The sequence below is a fragment of the Ptychodera flava genome, chromosome 15, assembly GCF_041260155.1.
Source record: "Ptychodera flava strain L36383 chromosome 15, AS_Pfla_20210202, whole genome shotgun sequence".
NCBI lineage: Eukaryota > Metazoa > Hemichordata > Enteropneusta > Ptychoderidae > Ptychodera > Ptychodera flava.
The window spans coordinates 3,388,049-3,410,922 of NC_091942.1; the positions used below are offsets into that span (position 1 = coordinate 3,388,049).

The 22,874-nt window shown below is 38.2% G+C and overlaps 1 protein-coding gene across 1 annotated transcript; it reads right to left on the minus strand.

Annotated features, from left to right (window-relative positions):
- Nucleotides 1-933: 933 nt before the first annotated feature.
- Nucleotides 934-22,856, minus strand: LOC139150919 (cytochrome c oxidase assembly protein ctaG-like). The gene is made up of 5 exons (XM_070723399.1): nucleotides 22,824-22,856; nucleotides 14,207-14,728; nucleotides 12,764-12,919; nucleotides 11,726-11,893; nucleotides 934-3,639 (listed from the first exon to the last, which is right to left on the minus strand). The coding sequence occupies exons 1-5, from the start codon at nucleotides 22,845-22,847 to the stop codon at nucleotides 3,487-3,489; spliced, it is 1,023 nt and encodes a 340-aa protein (XP_070579500.1). The 5' UTR covers nucleotides 22,848-22,856; the 3' UTR covers nucleotides 934-3,486.
- Between the last annotated feature and the right edge of the window lie 18 nt (nucleotides 22,857-22,874).

A 22,874-nucleotide genomic window follows, 5' to 3' on the forward strand; every position in this document is an offset into this window, starting at 1 on the left:
CTGTAAACATGTTCTATTTTTAATAAGCAAACATAATTAAAACAATACTTCTGAAATATTAACCAAAGAAAAGTATAGAAAAATAATGAGCAAAATTACATATATGTGTCATTGAGGCTGTGTCAGCTAATTGTCATGTGGAAATTTTACTGCCATATATTTCTATCAAGGTTGTAAGCCTGTCTCCTACAGGAGTTGCAACATTGATAATGGTTGTAATTCTACAATGTATTGTATTTTAAAGGAAATTAGAGAAAAATTGGTTGACAGTATGTGAAAAAACTAAATGCAAAATGTTTTGGCTAACTTGATCAATAACTTTACATCACATGAGGCCATATATGAAGAAATGGGTGACATAACTGATGACATAACTGAGCCTGTTTGTATCATAGTTGACTTGATCCTGTACATTAGTTTTAAATATAGCCATTTGTGTTTTACTGTTTCATTTGAAACTGATGGGGTGATGCAATACAGCTGAGTTGTGTTGCAAGTCAAGTAAGACAATCTGCAGAGACCTATGTGTTCATTGAACTAAGCTACACAGAAGTTAAAATACAGTTATGAGAAGCTTATTGGCAAACAACTTGATTCTTCTAAAATTCACAAACTCTGGTCAAGTCAGGTATTAGAATGGAAGTTTCAGTTACTCATCAATGAGGTTGTGGTAGAAAGTTGTAATTCTTATCAATACTGGTACTACATGAACAATGCTGGTATACTCAGTACCTTGTAAAGCAGTGTAATGGCATGCAACATTAAATGATAGTGATTAGAAAATGAAGGAATTGCCAAAAGATGAATAATCTGACAATGTAAGATTGAGACATGGATCAAATAATGGATAATTACAACATCTTTGATTACTTTCATTCACACATTTCAAAATGGATACTGCTATACTAAATAATGCACAATCACACATTTGACTTGGGTGCATGAAGTTGTAATAATTTTATTCACTTTTCTCTATACATGGGTTCAACAGTTCAGACACTGGGAGTAAGTTCTGTCACTTCTACAGAAGTACCCAGACATATTTGCCATCTGTTGACATTATTGTTATTATCTTTGTTTCATTTGAAAAGTCAGCGATATTTTTTCCACTGATTGAAATATGACAATGGTTCACTTGCAAAGTATTTATTCAAAACGTGACACATATTTAAATGCACTTATGTAAAAAATTTTGATGATTTTCCGTGATACAATAAAACATTTGCCCTGAAAGTCTCCGTTTGAAATCTACAATTATGAAAAATGCAGTGACTGTTTTCTGATGTATCAAGTGGAAAGGTAAAATAACTGTTCGCATGCATACCACTTCCTGAATAAAAATACACCTCACTTATCATGCAAAACATAATTGAAATACTGCCAGTAACATTCAAAATCAGTGAGTTTGTGTATTGTAATAAAGTAATACCTTTTCAATTTCAAAAGACAATCTGTAAATTAAACATTAAATCATACATACAGTAAAGTATTCAAAATATTTCTTTGTCTGTACATACATCCATCTTAGTCCATTCTTCAGTATAAAATGTCTGACGGAGTGTCTTCCACATCTATTTCATAATAAGCTACTTGGTTTTTTGTTTTTGAAAAATGAATGCTTCTGAGAAAGAACGACGATGATACTCTACAGTAGTCATTGTCTGTTGGTATTTGTTGAGTGCTGGCTAACATTGCTGAGTGCTGGCTAACATTATCTGAAATAACACACAAAATCTACAGTGAAAGACAACGCTTGGAATATACCACAATGGCAATAGGATGTGTGGTGGTGATGGAGAGGCAGCTTCCCCTTCCTGAATTGGTCATGATGCCATTACTTTCCAAAGCTCCCTCCCAAAATATGGCTGAGAAACAGTCTTGAATATTGTATTTGCTGAGCCTACTTTTGCAAGAATTGCCAAGAACACATAACGGTAGTATGTGCCTTGAAAGTGAAAGACTTAAACTTTGAAGCTTTCAACCATTCATTTACCAAATCCAAAATAAAAATCAGGGGTCATTGTGCTAGGTTTGGTGCTAGAGAAACAAATTTCCTGCACTGACACTTACAGATATTTGAAATTCAAAATGGCTGCCATCTCTGTGTAAACCCTATAGGGAAAATGAAATTTTTGATTTTGAAAAAAAAGACTGAAAATTTTACTTACTCAAAGAACTTTGAATTGAGCCCCTACAAGAGGTACCGTTAGATCAGAAAAGAATTATAAAAATTTGAGGGTGAATATGTTCCCCAAGGCACTCAGTTTGCTTGCATTGAAAATCTCATTATCAATACTCGTAAGTTGCTAGAATGGCACAACATTGTCTTTGATGGCAAACATGTCATTTTGTAGAAAAATTTGTCTTTACCACAGATTTTTGACATGGATATCTTTTGTGGGAAGTAGTGTATGCCTAACAACATTTAAAATTTGAAGCTTCATTGATGAATTTTCATAAAAAAGTTGGACATTGCCAAGCAGGATGTCTAAATTACTCCGTGTATTTTAAGGTTTGATGGAAAGCGTATTAAAACTGAACAGTGTTATATATACACACTTGTGTTAGAGCTACGTCTAAGCTACATCAGGGCATGGAGGATACACTTTGTGTAATGTCCTAAACTTAACAGGGATTGAATCACAGAATCATTCTCTAAACTAGATGTGCTTGTTTGCATTTCTCAGACATTACATGGTCAATAATCAACAACGTATCTGTATCCCATAAGCAGATTTATCTTGTGGTCAACAGCAAAATGTATAAACAAATAATTATGCCTTTATGAATGTCTGAATATTTGATATTGCCTAGCCTATAATCAACTGAGAGACTTACTGCCCCTCTGTGATATCATTGAAAAGTGTAAGATTCCAGTATAAAATTTTCAATAGCACACTCAAGGTAAATGCATATGATTCAAAATGGTCATACAAATAAAGCCATTGCAACTATGATCATCACTTTGCTACACTGCATTAAAGCCTTTCAAAATCAAACCATGTACAAACCATTGTGATTTCTACATCACTACATGGACAATGATTTCTAAGTCTTCAGGTCTTCCGTATGCTCCTATCATCAGAAAGCTGTGGAATTTTTCTATATTCGAGGGTTCAATGTATTTTGAGAATGAGTTTCACAAAGACAAATGATTCTAACATTGCACTGCATTGGCACGTGACACCAAACCTGATGTGTGACATTGTTGATAGCCTGGTACATATAGGTTTTCATTTGACTAACACCGCTTGGATGATAGTTCATCAAGACAATAATCTATACACACCGCCTGCAAATGTTTTCATGACAAGTCTTTTGCTAAATTGTGCCATTTTTGTCCATTGACCACCATTAGGTTTCATTAGACAGAGCACTAACCTACACTTACCGATACTTCAGTCATAAAGCATGTACTTTCAAACAAAGACTGGATGATGAACGTAGTAAAATTGAGTTTCCGATGAGAATGTTACAGCTTAACATTCAATGTATATTCTGTTTGGTAAATGGTTGAGGCAACTCTAAACCTTCCTTGGCTTCAAAGAAAGTGTAGGACAAGGTCATCGCATCCAAATGCTGCATCTTAGGATCCTCAGCAAATTCTGGATCAATGTAGAAAAACACAGGCATGTCCACCTGTATGGGGAAATAAAGAATTTAGACATTTAGAAAAAAAACCACAATCACTTGCAGTATGAAAAACAGTCTTTTGCAGTGTGTCGAACACAGAGGAAATTGTAACTGCAAACGATGGAATGAAGTATGCAGTTGGGAACAGAATGATTCACACAAAATAGCAAATGTTAGAAATTTTGCACGAATTAGTGGTCACCAACATTCGATGTTACATCATGATTGACGCAGTCCGGGATTTGGGGGCATCAACAGATGGTGTACACATATTGACTGGCCATGAGGGCAACAGCATACGTCTGTACCCCGAGGGACTGTGAGTCACCCCCAAAAACAGACTGTTTCCCGAGGCCGTAGCCGAGGGAAACAGTCTGTTTTTGGGGTGACTCACAGGCCCGAGGGGTAAAGACGTATGCTGTTGCCCTCATGGCCAGTCAATATGTGTTTTGTAACACACCTCATCCGTAGTCATACATAAGAACGTACCATACACAAAAGTTGTCGCATGTAAGCTATATGATGTAATATGTTGGAGTGGTTCAGCAAGAAAAAATTTTTGCCGACAGGGTCGCAATACTTCTGCAAAACGTTCAGTGCACCTTTGATTATCGTCTTCGTTCGTTTCGAGTCCATGTTTGAAACCAGAGCATTCAGTTCTTCTTCAGAAAGTAGGATAAACCGAGAAAATTTCTCGACTATCGTTTCGCTCGTCCGCAGACGGCATCTTTGTTTTGTTATGTAGGTCATTTCCCCCACACTCATCATGACCTGAGTTCAATTAGTCTAGAACATTCCCAAGGTCACTGCCCTTGATGACCTCACAACCTTGAATTCAATTAGTCATGTTTGGAATGTTCTGGAAAGTTGATTAGTTGTGTAAGGGAGATAATTTTAGAACAGTAATTAGCATGTCAATAAAAGTTCTAGATTGTTCTTACATGCCTTTATAAAAGGGACGTGCACAGCTTCCAGTCAGACTTTTGGGATCGTGTCTCTTGTGTGTTACTAAACTCCAGCAGTAGTCATTCTCAAGACTTTTCAAGACCTTCACTGTCAACGCTGGATTTATACTGTGGACTTTGTGCAACTACAAGCCTGCAAGCCGAAGGACTGTTCATTCATCCGACTGACTGTTACAACTCTGAGACTGGAGCTTTGCCGTCCCAGCTGAGATAAGTAGTCTGTACACTTTCAAAGCTTGTACTCTATCCCTGACTTAGCAATTAGTTTTATTTTCGTAATAACTTTTGTTTAAACGTTAACTGCTGAGTTCACCCTTTTGTTCGTTTTCTCTGCACGTAACAAAATTGGGGGCTGTCCGGGAGTCCGAATATTTTGAGCCGTTTGACAACATTTTGCATGCCTTTTCAAAACTACTGTATACTGTGAACTCAGCGAAATTTAATCATGGCGGAATTTAAACCAGAGGAAATGGATGACCTTGATCAGGACACATTTGATTCCCTCAGAAAAGACGACCTCATAACACTGGCCAATTTCCTTAAGGTAGAAGTTAGACGATCTATGCGCAAGCGAGAATACAGTTCAAGATTGCAAAACATTTAGTTAAATCAGGCCATTTTGAGGAGTCTGCCTTAAAAGATTATGAGCCCGAGTCTACCTCTGAACTCAGAAAATTAGAATTAGAAATGCAGACAAATTTGGAGATCAAGAAACTAGAATTACAAATGAGAGAGAAAAGAATTAGAAATGGAAGAAAGACAAAGAGAGAAAGAAAGAGAGGAAAAAGAAAAGGAAAGAGAATTAGCAGAACACCGACTGCAATTAGAAATGAGACGTTTAGAGCTTGGAAAGTCAGGAAAATTCTTCCCTTCAGACGGTTTTGACATCACTAAGCATTTCAGGTTAGTTCCCCTTTCCAAGAAAAGGATGTTGACAAATATTTTCTCCATTTTGAGAAAATTGCTCAGAGTCTGAACTGGCCTAAGGAGTCCTGGTCTATGCTTTTGCAGAGTGCTTTGGTGGGTAAAGCCAGAGAAATTTACATTCAGTTGTCAGTAGAGCAGGCTTCAGATTATGATTCTGTGAAGGAATTAATTCTCAAGGGCTATGAGTTGGTGCCTGAAGCTTACCGTCAGAAATTTAGGGATTGTGAGAAGGCGAAAGATCAAACGTATGTTGAATTTGCTCGAACGAAAGAACAACTGTTTGATCGTTGGTGCTCTTCTGAAAAGGTCAGTCAGAATTATGACAAATTACGACAGCTTGTTTTGATTGAGGAATTTAAAAGGTGCATCCGGAGTGACATCAAGACGTTTATCAATGAACAAAAGGCAGATACATTAGAGGTTGCTGCACGTTTGGCCGATGATTATTCATTGACCCACAAATCTTCATTTCTCAGCAAACCATCCCAGTCCTTTTCCTACAGAAACAATGCAGGTAAATTTAACTCCTCCTTTTCATCCAAGAATTTTTCAAAGGAGAGTAGGAAATCAAATGACAACAGTTCACAAAATTCAAGTAACACTTCCACATCATCAGATCCCAAGTCTCAATCTCCTTCTGACAAACAGTTTGGTACACTTTCTTGTAATTATTGTAAGAAAGACGGCCATTTAATGTCAGATTGTTTCAAATTGAAAAGAAAACGTGAAGGTCAAAGTGGATCTAAGCCAACCGGCTTTATTTCTTCATCAACTCAATTAGAGTCTAATAATGTGTGCAACACATTTTCTGAGGTTAAACCCCTCTCATCCCCAATTAATGAGGTCAAGGTCAATTCTTCTCAAGATAGCATTATGGGTATTTTCGAGCCATTTATTCATAATGGTTTTATATCACTTTCTAGTGATTTCTCTTCCGCTACCCCTGTCAAAATTTTAAGAGATACCGGGGCTTCCCAGTCTCTTTTGTTGGCAGATACCCTGCCATTTTCTGAAAAGTCATTTTCAGGTTCTAAAGTTCTTATTAAGGGGGTAGATTGTAATGACTACATTCCTGTTCCTCTCCATAATGTCTATTTGTCTTCATTTGTCTTCGGACTTTGTTTCTGGACCTGTGGCTTTAGGTATTAGGCCTTTTTTGCCTTTTGAAGGGATTCACCTTCTTCTTGGAAACGACCTTGCTGGGGACAAGGTCATTACTAATCCACTTGTGACTGATAATCCTAGTTTAGATCAGGATCAAGAGCCAATTGAACAAGAGATACCCGATTTATTTCCTTCATGTGCCATTACTCGAGCCATGTCAAAGAAAACTTCCGAGAATCAAATACTCTCAAAAATAATGTCACAGATGTTGACTTAAATGACACCTTTCTCAGTCAGGTGTTTGACACGGATCATTCCGTTATCCCTCGTGGATTTGAAACTTCCAGTAAAACTTCTGCTGACCAAAGTCAGACATTTTCTAGATCAAATCTCATTGCAGAACAACACAAAGACCCAGATATTTTGTCTTTGTTTGACAGGGTAGATGATGAAGGTAAAACTTCAGATAGCTCTGTTTCCTATTATACAAAATCTGGTATTCTCATGCGTAAATGGAGACCTCCAGATGTCTTGGTTGATGACGATTGGGCTATAAAACATCAAATTGTGGTTCCAAAGCCCTACCGTGCTGAAATATTGCGCCTGGCCCATGAAACGCCCTGGGCTGGTCACTTAGGAGTCAGGAAAACTTATCATAAAATTCTCAGTCACTTTTATTGGCCTAATCTCAGGCAGGATGTAGCACATTTCTGTAAAACTTGTCACACATGTCAAATGGTAGGAAAGCCAAATCAAACCATTCCAAAGGCCCCTTTACAGCCAATTCCTGCATTTCAAGAACCATTTAGTAGGATACTAATAGACTGTGTTGGGCCCCTACCAAAAACAAGATCAGGAAATGAGTACATGCTGACAATAATGTGTACATCAACTCGGTTCCCAGAAGCCATACCACTGAGAAATATAAAGACAAAGACTATAGTGAGAGCTTTAGTCAAATTTTTCACTTTATTCGGCCTCCCTAAATGTGTCCAGTCCGATCAAGGCTCCAACTTTATGTCTGGATTTTTCAACAAGTAATGGATCAGCTAGGCATTAAACAGTATAGGCATCCGCCTATCATCCAGAAAGTCAGGGTGCTCTTGAGCGATTTCATCAAACTTTGAAAAAACATGATTAGGACCTACTGTTTTGACACAGAGAAACAGTGGGATGAAGGAATTCATTTTTTGCTCTTTGCTGTTAGAGAGTCAATTCAGGAGTCTCTTGGTTTTAGCCCATTTGAGCTTGTATTTGGACATACAGTCCGTGGCCCTCTTAAGCTCGTTAAAGAGAAATTCCTGTCTGACGACGATGATTGTCTGAATATTTTGCAATATGTGCCAGATTTTCGTACGAAACTCTCTAAAGCATGTGAATTAGCCAGAGAAAATCTTGAGTCATCTCAGCAGTCAATGAAAACCAAATATGATAAAAGCACCTCAAAACGGAAGTTTGAACCAGGTCAAAAAGTTCTTGTTCTACTTCCAATTCCTGCAAACCACTCCATGCTCGTTACTTTGGGCCATATCTAATCGATAAGAAATTGAGTGATTTAAATTACATCATAATAACACCTGACAGGCGTAAACAAAAACAGCTATGTCACATAAATATGCTTAAGCCATATTTGGATAGGGATAATCCTACTATAACTCAGCCTGTCAGTACAGTCAGTTCTGGCCATTATGAAGATAGTGATACTGAAACTGACTTGAGTGAAAATACTCTAAACTCAAAGCTGGGCTCGGTCAAGCTTCAGAACTCAGAAATCCTGGAGAAGCTGGAGTCTACAAAGTTGGCACACCTCCAGCCAGAACAACAACAACAGGTGAAAGAACTGCTCCATGAATATAAACACCTGTTTCAAGATGTTCCAACGAGGACAAACGTCATCTATCACGACGTTGATGTTGGGGACAGTAAGCCTGTAAAACAACATCCATACAGACTGAATCCAACAAAGCGAAATATCTCCAGGAAGAAGTCAAATACCTGCTGGACAATGACTTTATTGAACCCAGTAAAAGTAACTGGAGTTCGCCGTGCATACTTGTTCCCAAACCAGATCACAGTTATCGTATGTGCACGGACTTTAGGAAGGTCAACACTTTAACAAAGACAGACACTTTCCCAATCCCGAGGATTGATGACTGCATCGACCGAGTGGGAAAAGCCAAGTATGTGACGAAATTTGACCTACTGAAGGGATTTTGGCAAGTCCCTCTGACGGATCGTGCTCGTGAAATATCCGCCTTTGTTACACCAGACGGATTGTTCCAGTACAAGGTGATGCCATTCGGAATGAAGAACTCTCCGGCAACGTTCCAACGGATGATCAACGACGTCATATCCGGGCTAGACGGGTGTGCAGCCTACGTTGACGACGTCGTCCTGTATAGTGACACCTGGGAGGAACACATCAAGCTCTCATGCGGAAGTTCTTTGAGAGACTGAGCAAAGCAATGTTGACTGTCAACCTTGCCAAATCTGAGTTTGGTTGGGCAAGGGTAACTTACCTCGGACATACTGTAGGACAGGGTGAGGTAAAACCTGTTGATGCTAAAATCAGTGCCATTTCAAGTTTTCCCATACCAAACTGCAAACGACAACTGATGCGCTTTCTCGGTATGGCTGGTTACTACAGAAAATTCTGTCCAAATTTCTCCACAATTACTGAGCCTTTGACTAACTTACTTAAAAGAAAGTAAAGTTTGTTTGGTCAGAGCAATGCCAACAGGCATTTGATACACTTAAAGCCATACTGCAAAGTGCTCCAGTGTTGTCTGCACCAGATTTCACTTTGCCATTCAAATTAGCTGTGGATGCTAGTGATACGGCTGCTGGTGCTGTTTTATTGCAAGAGGATAGTCATGTGTAGATCATCCTGTTTGCTATTTTTCACGCAAATTTAACAAATCCCAGAGAAACTACTCTACAATTGAAAAAGAGTGTTTATCTTTGATATTAGCTTTACAGCATTTTGAAGTTTATGTTACTTCTTCAAATCAGCCAATAGTGGTTTATATTGATCACAACCCTCTTGTTTTTCTGCAGAAATTTAAAGGCAAAAATCAGAGATTGCTAAGATGGAGTTTAATGTTACAGGAGTTTAATCTTGACATTAGACATATCAAAGGCAGAGACAATTTAATTGCAGACTGTCTCTCTCGTATTTAGAACTTATGTTGTTCACACTTTTAAGATTACATTTGTAAAAGAAAGATTTTTCTTTGAAAAATTTTCTTTTTTTGAAGAGGGGTGTGTTATGTAGGTCATTTCCCCCACACTCATCATGACCTGAGTTCAATTAGTCTAGAACATTCCAAGGTCACTGCCCTTGATGACCTCACAACCTTGAATTCAATTAGTCATGTTTGGAATGTTCTGGAAAGTTGATTAGTTGTGTAAGGGAGATAATTTTAGAACAGTAATTAGCATGTCAATAAAAGTTCTAGATTGTTCTTACATGCCTTTATAAAAGGGACGTGCACAGCTTCCAGTCAGACTTTTGGGATCGTGTCTCTTGTGTGTTACTAAAACTCCAGCAGTAGTCATTCTCAAGACTTTTCAAGACCTTCACTGTCAACGCTGGATTTATACTGTGGACTTTTTTGTGCAACTACAAGCCTGCAAGCCGAAGGACTGTTCATTCATCCGACTGACTGTTACAACTCTGAGACTGGAGCTTTGCCGTCCCAGCTGAGATAAGTAGTCTGTACACTTTCAAAGCTTGTACTCTATCCCTGACTTAGCAATTAGTTTTATTTTCGTAATAACTTTTGTTTAAACGTTAACTGCTGAGTTCACCCTTTTGTTCGTTTTCTCTGCACGTAACAGTTTACATTCCAGTTCGCGCATGCGCCAATGTTTTTTTGACGTCAGCGGGCATCATTTTTCGGAACTGATGCCTAGCAGGCAACAGTTCCGACAAATGATGCCTGATGACGTCGTTTTATGTGGATCAGCACAAAAAGAACGCATCCCACGTGACTGACAATTGGCGAATTAGAACACAGACTGCGGATGAGGTGTGTTACAACATCTGTTGTAACACACCTCATCCGCAGTCTGTGTTCTAATTCGCCAATTGACAGTCACGTGGGATGCGTTCTTTTTGTGCTGATCCACATAAACGACGTCATCAGGCATCATTTGTCGGAACTGTTGCCTGCTAGGCATCAGTTCCGAAAAATGATGCCCGCTGACGTCAAAAAAACATTGGCGCATGCGCGAACTGGAATGTAAACAAAGATGCCGTCTGCGGACGAGCGAAACGATAGTCGAGAAATTTTTCGGTTTATCCTACTTTCTGAAGAAGAACTGAATGCTCTGGTTTCAAACAAGGACTCGAAACGAACGAAGACGATAATCAAAGGTGCACTGAACGTTTTGCAGAAGTATTGCGACCCTGTCGGCAAAATTTTTCTTGCTGAACCACTCCAACATATTACATCATATAGCTTACATGCGACAACTTTTGTGTATGGTACGTTCTTATGTATGACTACGGATGAGGTGTGTTACAAAACACATATTGACTGGCCATTAGGGCAACAGCATACGTCTTTAACCCCTCGGGCCTGTGAGTCACCCCCAAAACAGACTGTTTCCCTCGGCCTACGGCCTCGGGAAACAGTCTGTTTTTGGGGGTGACTCACAGTCCCTCGGGGTACAGACGTATGCTGTTGCCCTCATGGCCAGTCAATATGTGTATAGTGTATACCTTTCCTGGGTGATAAAATCTTTGGTGGGAAAATGACAAGCCAAAATGAGAGAATAGTCGTTCTACGACTGTGTTAAGTAGAGCAGAGCTTTCCCAATGTTGTCAAACACTATCAGTCGGAGGCCAAAGTACTGAATAAATTAATAACACAGAGACATCAATAACTCTTTCTCTGCTTGGTTGTATATTGCCATTTGGATTGTATATTGCTATATAGGCATAATTCTTACTCCAGTGTAAACGCATTTTTCATGGCTTGCACACGGCAACATGATGAATCGTAAACTGAGTCGTGTCAACTCACAGATACACAATCAATCAGCCACAACTGCACAAAAGTTTAGCAGGATAAAGTTAAACACAGACACACCTCTTCATGCGGGTTAAGTATTTGTTCTTCAAAACAGAAGCACTGTATTTTATTGAAGTACTGCCCAGCATCAAAGGGGATGACGTTATATGTTGAAATTCCAATGATAGCTTTGTCTGTTGGGTTCTTTGCCTTGTAGAATGCCAAAGCTGTTTCACCGGGTGCTACCTGTTAAAAAAACAAACAACTGAATGAATCAGAAGAGAGCCAAACCTTCAGACAAATGTTTTTACAGTTCACAACACTTCAATACTTCAGCTTGTGGTGAATATATCCTACCAGACTAGTAGTGTGTATTTAGCATCCTTAGAAGCCATGAAATGTCCATCTGTATATTAGCTGTACATGAAGTATCAATCAATGATTTCTCTTTTCATTGGGTGTAAGAATTTCTGAAACTTGGAGTGATTCAACCCTGTATCAGTAAACGTTACATGAAACATTTCCGTTCATTTAAACTGAACTCTAATGGTCGCATATCATGTTGTTTTAATACAGAGAAGACAGGTACTGATGACATCAGCATGATTCTCAATCTGCTGATACACTCACTCTACTATCAAGGACAATAGAAATTTGCATGTGCTAAAAAAGCTGTGTGGAACACTTGTTTGGCTACATGTACAGAGTTTCCAGGCGCCCCATCCCCCCATGTGCAGTGCATTCTGCAGCTCCATCTGCACGTTCACTGTTGAACAGTTTAAAGGGACCCATTGGATGATTAAGAATATCTCTCACGCTCTGTACGTGTATAGTGTACAGGCTATCCAGAAGACGCTCAAGAAAGCTTTCATACTTGCGCTATAAATCAATTGTAGGCATTGTACGAAAATAGTCAATACTCAGCGTTTTTGATGCCCTGGTAAGATGTACAATAATAAGGTTATTATGAAAATACCGCAAATGAATGTACTAGGACATTGGTGCCATGCATCAACCTCAATGATACAATGTGCTTATGTCCTCGTGCATCCTTTGCAATATTTTCGTAATAGCCTCATTATATCAGCCTTGCCAATTTCAGAACTAGAAACTTACCTTGACTTCAGTCATTTGCGGTTTGAAATTCCATCTCATACTGGATGCTGTATCAGCATTGAATTTGACAGTAATAATCCTATCTGGCACTTTTGTCATTGATTCTACTCTGTCACTGTCATGTCCAAGTGTGGCTTGTCCACCCAATCCAGTCACCTTACATGGTAATACAATACAATACAATGCAAAGTTTATTAGTTCTATACACAGTATTAACTGCAACATGTTTGATATCTTTTGCCTTGCCGTGTACACCGGAGAAAGTTGATTTTCCTCACGTCTTTTTGACTAAAGCATGCGTGTGGAGATCATATGACTTAAAAAATGACCGCCAATAGCCTGACCCGTAGCATTGAAAACACAGTGGCTTGTAGTTCAATACACAGCGAAAGCTGCTTAGAAAGATAGGCCAATCTATCTTACCTGCCATGTATTTAGACAGCATTCGCTGTGTATTGAACCCCAAGTGGCTGTGTTGTCAATGCTACGGGCCAGGCTACGGGCCGGCAGTCATTTTGCACTATCATGTGATCTCCACATACATGCTTTAATAAAAAGACGTCAGGGAAATCACTTTCACTGGCGCACACGGTTAGGAATTTGCCTCACGAGGCAAAAAGTATCACACATGTTGAATATTTTGCTCAATGGCTTGAGAGGAAAGAACTCACTAAAAATTGCCTGCAAATGAGAGAGTAAACTAGCTAAGCAAACAGCCTCAAATGAAATTTTGCTCAGCTAATTTCTCTCGTGCACGGCAGGCTTCACATCCTAGTAAGTCTGTGTGAGACAATAAAACTGAGAAACAGAGAGAAATAGTTCATACTAGGAAGAGGCTTGAACAACCAATTGATTCTATGACATTTTATGACACACAGACAAGTGTTAATGATTAGTAGACTCAATGCTAGTATCTGTAACTCTACTGAGTAACTCTAAAATGGCTGTCTATTCATTATCTGTACATACTCATCATACATATGATATGCAAAAAAAATTGTTTCTTGGAGTCTACTAATGATGATGGAAATCAGTGAAGTTGTCCACAGGAATATTTGGGAATCATGATTTTCCAGTGTTGGTGTTGCAAAGGGAAAAACAGAGTGCACTGACCCTTGGTGCATATCAGAAGGTTAGTCCAAATGAAAGACTCAATTCAAAGGAGGATATCATGCTTGAAAAGATTCATGCATTAACTTTTGGCTTTTATTTCAATTCTAGTTTTACATGTTTTAAGTCATTATCTTGGTGTAGAAATTGACAGCAAGTAGAAAGCTTTTACAATGTTTAGAGTGTATGTTTCCTGGTGATGGATTATTAATAGTAAGTTGTAGAGGGACAGACAGTCTGTCTGAGTCTGTGATTTATTTTCTTTTAGAATTCGGCAAATCAAACTTCACACTAACAAGAACACTAGAAAACACGCAAGCTGCAGGGACCTACCTGACAGAACATGCTGTATAATGGTACAGCTGCATATGAAAGTCCACCTATCAAAATAGCTATAGATGCTATGTAGATCATCACAGTCTTGTTCCGCTGCTGAAATGTCCGTGCTGAATACCTGGGATGTGCATGCCTAAATCTTAAATGTCCCCTCTTGTAAAGACTTCCAAGTATTTGACAGTCACGTATGCTTCTTCCTATGGTTAGTGTATGTAAACTCTGCAGTGGCTGCATCCATATCCCAGTGACAGGTATCAATGTATTGCATGGTTTACGTCCCTGGTATTGGTTTTGCTTCAAACCTTGAAACGTCCTATGAGAATATCTGTACAGTAAACTATTACAGCATGGATTTGTCCTCATACAGCTGTTGATGTTAACTTTTGAGAGGTACCTTTGTAACATTCTTATCTGACCGGCCTGTTGTAAAAATCCCCTTGAATTCCCAATATTGTTTAAGTTATTAGTAGCACAGTAGATTCCATAATTTCCAATAATGTTCTGTGTAGCACATAGAACCTGTGTAGAGAAAAGATTGCAATATATGTACAGTAATGTAGATGTTATCTTTTTAGCACAACAACTTAGACGTTAGTTTTTGAGATATTCTTGCTGTGAATAATCAGCCTTGTAGCAGGCCAGTGTTTGAGATGGGGTCTTGGGGTCACAATTTCCACCAAAAAGCTACACATTAGCTGTATGAAATCTGTACTTTTTCACTGCAACACCAATCTGTGTAATTAATTCAACAATTGAATTCTAAAAAGTGACCTAGCAGCCGATATAGCTCCGCTGTGTTTGTGTAGTAGAGAATAACTATTTTTGACTCATGTTGATGAGAAGGTGGAAATCTCTGATAGCTAGATGCAGTGGCCAGAAAAAAGTGGCTAAAATAGCTGCAAAAATACACAATTGAAGATTTCATCATACTTTGAATATATCACATCGGATCATCCCTAAGAACATGTCAACCAAAGCTATCTGATGAGTATTTTTGAGAATAAAATTTTCTGACCAAAAATTGCAACAATTGCCCCCAAAAATAAAAATTGCAGATTTCATCATAATTTCAAAAGATCAAATTTAGTTCATCTGTAGGAACCTGCATATCGAATTTTAAAGCTATCAGACCAGTACTTTTCTAGAAACACATTTTTTGACCAAAAATGGAAAAATTGCCCCAATTGCAAAAATATGAAATTGCAGATTTCCTCATTATTTCAATAAATATCATTTAGATCATCTATTGGAACCTGTATACCAAATTTCAAAGCTATCAGATGAGTAGTTTTGGAAATACACATTTTTTGACCAAAAATGGCAAAAATTGCCCCAAAAATACAAAATTACATATTTCATCAGAAATTCAATATATATTACTTAGTTCATCTATAGAAACCTGTATACCAAATTTCAAAACTATCTGACCAGTTCTTTTTGAGAAATACATTTTTTGACCAAAAATGACCAAAATTGCCTTTAAAATGCAAATTTGCATATTTCTGCACAATTTGAACAAATCTGAAAAAGATCATCCCTAGGGACATATGTACCAAATATCAAAGCTATCTAACTGGTAGTTTTGAAGAAAAAGATTTTAAAGATTTTTTCACCAAAAATGACAAAATTTGTCTTAAAGATACAAATATGCAAATTTCACCACGATTTGAACAAATCTGACTGAAGTCCCCCTAAGTAAACCGCATAGCACATTTCAAAGCAATCAGACGAGCGGTTTCAGAGAAGAAGATTTTTTTTACCAAAAACACCAAAAAATGCCTCAAAAATACATATATGCAAATTTCACGATTTGAACAAACTTAAGTGAGGTCACCCCAAGTGAACTGCATATAAAATTTCAAAGCAAGATAGCTTTGATATTTGGTAAATATGTCCCAAATATCAAAGCTATCTGACCAGTAGTTTTGAAGAAGATTTTTAAAGATTTTTTTACCAAAAATGACAAAAATTGCCTGAAAAATACAAATATGCAAATTTCAACACGATTTGAACAAGTCATTGTCAATGACATAGTCCCCACTTGTAATAGGAGTATTAGTCTTGATGGGGCAGGGAAATGAGGTCATTAAGAAGTATCACTGGAGTGTATACGTTCAGATCTATGGACACATAGGTCTATGTCATTGTTCCTAATTTGAAACAAGAGGCATGTATAAGTTATGGTTCTAAATCAGGAAAAAAGATCAGACCTCTAGTTGTATTGGCCAGCCAAGAAATACATATGTGCATAATAAATGAGGTACAAGATGTGACATCTTAAGGTCTATTATCCTATCAAAATCAAAGCGTAAAGAACTTGTGGTTACTGAGATATGCATATATATGCATATTGAAGGTCAAAGGTCATCAAGGTCACGTGACATTTGAAAAAAAAAACCATTGTATTGCTAATTAATCCATATATGCCAAAATTCAGACCTCCAGCTCTATTGGCTTGGCCACAATTATATATGGGCATAATTAACGAGGTTAAGCATGTGTTGTCATAAGTTCTTCCAACCTACTCAATATAAAGGACATAGCACTTGTGGTTACTTATTTATTGACATTATCGTGTATTGTAGGTATAAGGTTATAGAGGTCACATGACATTTTGTCAAAAAATTTCTATCCTATAGTCTATCCCTATATACTAAAAATCGTACATTTACCTCTATTGGCTTGCTCAAAATAAGATATGCACATAATTAATGAGGTACAATATGTGGCGTCATAAGGTGTCCCATCATACCAAATATGAAGGGTGTAGCATTAATGGTTCCTGAGTTATGGACAAATATGTATATTTGAGGTCAAAGGTCACCGAGGTCACATGACATTTTGTCAAAAAAATTGTATTGCTAAGTTATCCCTACATACCAAAAATCATACCTCTAGCTCTATTGGCTCGCTCAAAATTAGATATGCACATAATTGATGGGGAACAATATGTGGCGTCATAAGCTGTCCCATCATACCAAATATGAAGGGTCTAGCACTTGTGGTTACTGAGTTATGGACAAATATGTATATTTGAGGTCAAAGGTCACCAAGGTCACGTGACATTTTGTCAAAAAAATTGTATTGCTAAGTTATCCATATATACCAAAAATCAGACCTCTAGCTCTATCGGCTCGCTCAAAATTAGATATGCACATAATTAATGAGGTAAAATATGTGGCGTCATAAGGTGTCCCTTCATACCAAATATGAAGAGTGTAGCACTTGTGGTTACTGAGTTATGCACAAATATGTATATTTGAGGTCAAGGGTCATTGAGGTCACGTGACATTTTGTCAAAAAAATTGTATTGCTAAGTTATCCCTACAAACCAAAAATCAGACCTCTGGCTCTATTGGCTCGCTCAAAATTAGATATGCACATAATTAATGAGGAACAATATGTGGCGTCATAAGCTGTCCCATCATACCAAATATGAAGGGTGTAGCATTAGTGATTACTGAGTTATGGACAAATATGTATATTTGAGGTCAAAGGTCACCAAGGTCACGTGACATTTGTCAAAGTGTCTGAGATATCTGCGTGAACGGATGGACTCACATGGATGGACTCACGGACTGACATGACCCAATCTATGAGCCCCTGGACTTTATCTGTGGGGACTAAAAACTGTGTCACTGCATCCTTTTTGCAATATGAATACTATGAGAAACTAAATTTTTATTTTTCTTGGCCTTATACATGGGAGTCTATGGACTGCCTTATACATGGGAGTCTATGGACTGCCTTATACATGGGAGTCTATGGACTTCCTTATACATGGGAGTCTATGGACTGCCTTATACATGGGAGTCTATAGACCGCCTTATACATGGGAGTCTATGGACTGCCTTATACATGGGAGTCTATGGACTGCCTTATACATGGGAGTCTATGGACTTCCTTATACATGGGAGTCTATGGACTGCCTTATACATGGGAGTCTATGGACCGCCTTATACATGGGAGTCTATGGACGGCCTTATACATGGGAGTCTATGGACTGCCTTATACATGGGAGTCTATGGACTTCCTTATACATGGGAGTCTATGGACTGCCTTATACATGGGAGTCTATAGACCGCCTTATACATGGGAGTCTATGGACTGCCTTATACATGGGAGTCTATGGACTGCCTTATACGTGGGAGTCTATGGACTTCCTTATACATGGGAGTCTATGGACTTCCTTATACATGGGAGTCTATGGACCGCCTTATACATGGGAGTCTATGGACGGCCTTATACATGGGAGTCTATGGACTGACTGCCTTATACATGGGAGTCTATGGAGGTGAAAACTAAAAAGTCCTCTAACACCGCCAAATTTGATCGCATTGTGAAACAAATCGACGTGCATCTGTATGAGGTAGGGTACTATCCTTGTACCAAGTTTGAACAAAATCGCTCCAGGCGTCTCTGAGATATCTGCGTGAACGGACGGACGCACGGACGGACGGACGGACGCACGCACGGACGGACGGACGCACGGACATGACCAAACCTATAAGTCCCCCCGGACGGTGTCCGTGGGGACTAACAAATCTGACTGAAGTCACCCTAAGTAAACTGCATACCAAATTTCAAAGCAATCAGACGAGCGGTTTCAGAGAAGATTTTTTTTACCAAAAACACCAAAAAATGCCCCAAAAATACAAATATGCAAATTTCACCACGATTTGAACAAACTTAAAGGGACATAAGCTGTAACTTGTGGCAAGTTTTTCAGTATTTGCTTCTGTATATCAACTATCATGTCTGACCTAATCTGTTTGTCATGCTGAAATTTCGAGTGTTCTTTTTGTCAACACTGCTTATTTTTGGTAGTGATATTTGTTTATTGTTTACAAATGAATTCTAGTCCGGACTTGAATACAATTTTCAACAAAAACAATGGAGATTATACTCATATAGGTTATGTTGATACACTAAATACTTAGCATTAAATTACAGTTTGGGGATTCAATGCAGAAAGTGTAGGGAAAGCACAAATAAAAGTTCTGAAAAAATAGCAAAAAGATACAGCTTATGGAGCTTTAAGTGAGGTCACTCCAAGTGAACTGCATATAAAATTTCAAAGCAATTGGACTTGCGATTTCAGAGGAGAAGGCAATTGTTGACGGACGACCATGACGGACGGCGACGGAAAATCAACCTATTTGATAAGCTCCGCGTTGCTGACAGCGGAGCTAAAAAGTGCTCTTTTGTCCAACCAGATAATGATTCAGTCTATGCTACAGATATAGATTTCTACAATGAGTGATCCTGATTTCACCAAATAGCTAGTCTATCCATGCTTGTACACTGTGTAATATGAATGTCTGTAAATCACGGCATGTACCTGTGTATAATAGCTTGTCAGTGGGTCGCCGAAGGTGGTGGTTGGGGGAGGCAAGCAGCTCACTAATATGCATTTATCACTGCAGTAGGATAAAAAAAAATACCGTCAAGGACAGTGTGCTCACATTTGGTTTGAATTGGTAAATTCAAGAAATATTTAAACCAGAAAGACAAGAATGACAAAAGCAAATAAGGTCTGCAACTTAGGTACTGGAAGTCATCTTTAGGAACATGCATATCAACTTCTATAGCAATGGGACAAGCAGATCCTACATACATAAGCAAATGTCAACAAAAAAATTAGCCAGAGAAGCTTGACAAAAAGAAAAGGTGGGAGAGTAGGGAAAAAATAAAGAGTGGGAAAAAATGTACAAGGGATCTGGTAAAAAGTAATGCTACCTCATCAATCTTCTAGCCCCTACCCCCTCCTGAATATCAAATGTTCCACCCCTTACATAAGACCAGCTGGCAGGAAATGTATTTACAAACTTGGGGATGTTTTAATTACTGCTATGAGTGCTATCATTCGAATGTAAACAGCACTTAAATCAGTTACAGGTAGTGAAATGCCTTCCACTGTGGGAGGGATTACGACATCTGGAATTATCCTGGATCCAAATTTCTCATCAGTTCTTGTGTGTCTTACATGCAAAAGTTGCAAAAATTGGTTCGCAATGAAAAAATTTACCTCAACTTTGTTTTCTGGATCAAATTTTACTACAAACTGATATTAAATATGACAAAATTATGTTCACAGCCTTCGAAACTCTCTCACAACATATCATGGGTTGGTGTAGGTCATTTAGGGTCACAACTGAGAAAATTACCTAAAATATAAAAATTTGGGGGTTTCCCGACACTTTGAGCAGAAAATTTATTTAATAACATCCCTCGGGACTTTTGTACCAAATTACAAAGCTATCAGACAAGTAGTTTTGAGAACAAGTTTTCTTGACCAAAAATGAAAAAATTGTCTTAAAAATACAAATTTGTTTATTTCAGGACAATTTCCACATATCTAACTATTGTCATCCCTGGACATCTGTACACCAAATATAAAAGCTGTCTGTCCAGGGGCTTTAAAAAGAAAATATATTTTCAGATTTTTTGACCAAAAATGACAAAAATTGCCCCAAAACAGTAATATTTCCAATTTTGTCGTAATTTCAACAATTAGAAGGGTAACATCCTTGCAAACATCCAATCCAAATTTGAGAGCAATTGGGTCAGCGGTTTCAGAGAAGAATAAATTTTACTTAAAATTAGAAAAGTAACCAATTCAGCAAAAATACAAATTTGAGATATCTTCATAATATTCATAAAACTGATTTTGATCAACCTGAGGAACCTGTATACCAAATATCAAGGCTATCAGATTAGTAGTTTTTGAATAAAAAAATTTTGACCAAAAATTTAGAAAATTGCCCCAAAATTACAAATATGAAAATTTCAATTCAATTTGTATAAACTTGACTGAGGTCATCCTGAGGAACATGTATACCAACTTTCAAAGCAATCAGATCAGTGGTTTTAGAGAAAAACATTTTTTGACTAAAAACTGAAAAAATTACCCCAAAAATAGAAACATGCAAATTTCATCCAAAATTTTAAAGACCTAATTGAGAATACCTAAAGGAACCTGCACACCAAGTTTCAGCCCAATCTAACCAACGGTTACAGAGTTTTAGCAATTTGCAGTGTTTTTCTTTTTTCCCCTCATTTGCATATTTTTGACACTGACAAGTTCATTTGAACAAATTCACATCTCCATCCCTAGGTGCACCTGTACACCAAATACTAAGACAGTAGGTGCTGCGGTTTAGGTGTTTTTGATGTGGACGGACATACATACATACATACATACATACATACATACATACGTACATACATACATACAGACATGCAAAATGGATGCAAATGAACTGATTCAGCTTATACGATAACCTCACATTGGTATACCAAATGTGAGCTAAAAATTGTGGTATGGTTGCTGGCATCGCAATCCCACAATGCTTGTAGATGCGTAATCATATTTCACAGCCCAAACTTCATTATTTTTTATGTTTGATCAAAATTTGCGATCACAAAAGTTGTAGAGTTACTATGATAACTTTGGAATTTAAAAAAATTGCAAATGCATCAATATATCTTCGTTTAATACAAAATATATATAGCAAACTTCATGACATGGATCAAGGTTCACTGGCCTAGCCCAAAGTTTGCAGGCAAGCACGCTTAGGGCTAGGGAGCTGCTGTACGGGTACATGCGGGAGCCTGGAGCACACATTGACTCATTCCTGCTCTACTATCCCCACTGTTCACGGAAGCCAGTGAGAAATCAACAAAGTCTGTGACAAAGAAGAGTGATAAGAGTATCCCTAAAAATATTTTTATCAAACATAACAACTACTATGAACATTGAACTGTCACTTTCAATTGAAATTACAGTTCCAATCTTTCTATGAACTTGAACTTGGATTCTTAATGTGAAATAAATTAAATTTTAGCTCTACGTGCAGTCTGTGTGTTGTTAAGGGCTATGCCTCCACATTGAATCAGTTTGAGGCGTAGATGTTAACAACACCATGGAAGACCAGAAACATCATGACAACACACAGAGCTGCAGGTGGCTCTGTTCTGTGTACAGGGTTGTGCGTCGTTAGCCGTTAGCATGCACAGCGCCAGTACAGCATCTGTGGTACCATTACGAGTACCAAGTACAGTAGCTCTATGTGGCAGGGCTGTGTGTTACCAGCGTTATACTGCCTGTGGTAGGAGGCCGTATAACGCCGGTAACACACAGCCCTGCCATGCAGAGCTACAAGTACAGTAGATAATACATGCCCCCCCCCCCCCCCCCCCCATCCCGCTATGGACCATAAATTATGCAGACGCCATGGATATTACATTAAAAAAGTACTGTGTCCTAGTCTTGGATTTCGATGAACGTCATATCTGAAGCCATGTGAAGCCTTAATCATTTGGTTTGGATAACAGGATGGAACAATTGAAGTTTTGTGAAAAGTACTGTATGGGAGCATACGTGCGTGACACCATGGCCCAGATCTGCTGACAAAGTTCACAGGGCCGGTATGGTTACACAACACTACATCAGGATTCGTGAGCAATTATGAACAGGTAAATAGAATAAAATCTGATAGATACTGATTTTAACCGGTTCGTTTTACAAATCGCCCTCTTTGTACAGAGGATTTGAAGTGTTGTGAAGCGATACTACAAGACAAACAAGAAAAGTTGTCGGATACATAATCACCTTGCTCCTAATGTACGCCGCCATTTTGTTTGTTCGTTTGTTGGGTTGTAC

What these genes read in the sequence shown, in the direction of transcription:
- LOC139150919 (XM_070723399.1), bottom strand. Translation starts at nt 22,847, where the DNA reads ATGGCGGCGTACATTAGGAGCAAG. An exon ending in CGGCGTACATTAGGAGCAAG is followed by an intron (nt 14,729 to 22,823) that starts GTGATTATGTAT and finishes TTCTCTACACAG; the next exon opens with GTTCTATGTGCTACACAGAA. An exon ending in TATACAGCATGTTCTGTCAG is followed by an intron (nt 12,920 to 14,206) that starts GTAGGTCCCTGC and finishes TTACCATGTAAG; the next exon opens with GTGACTGGATTGGGTGGACA.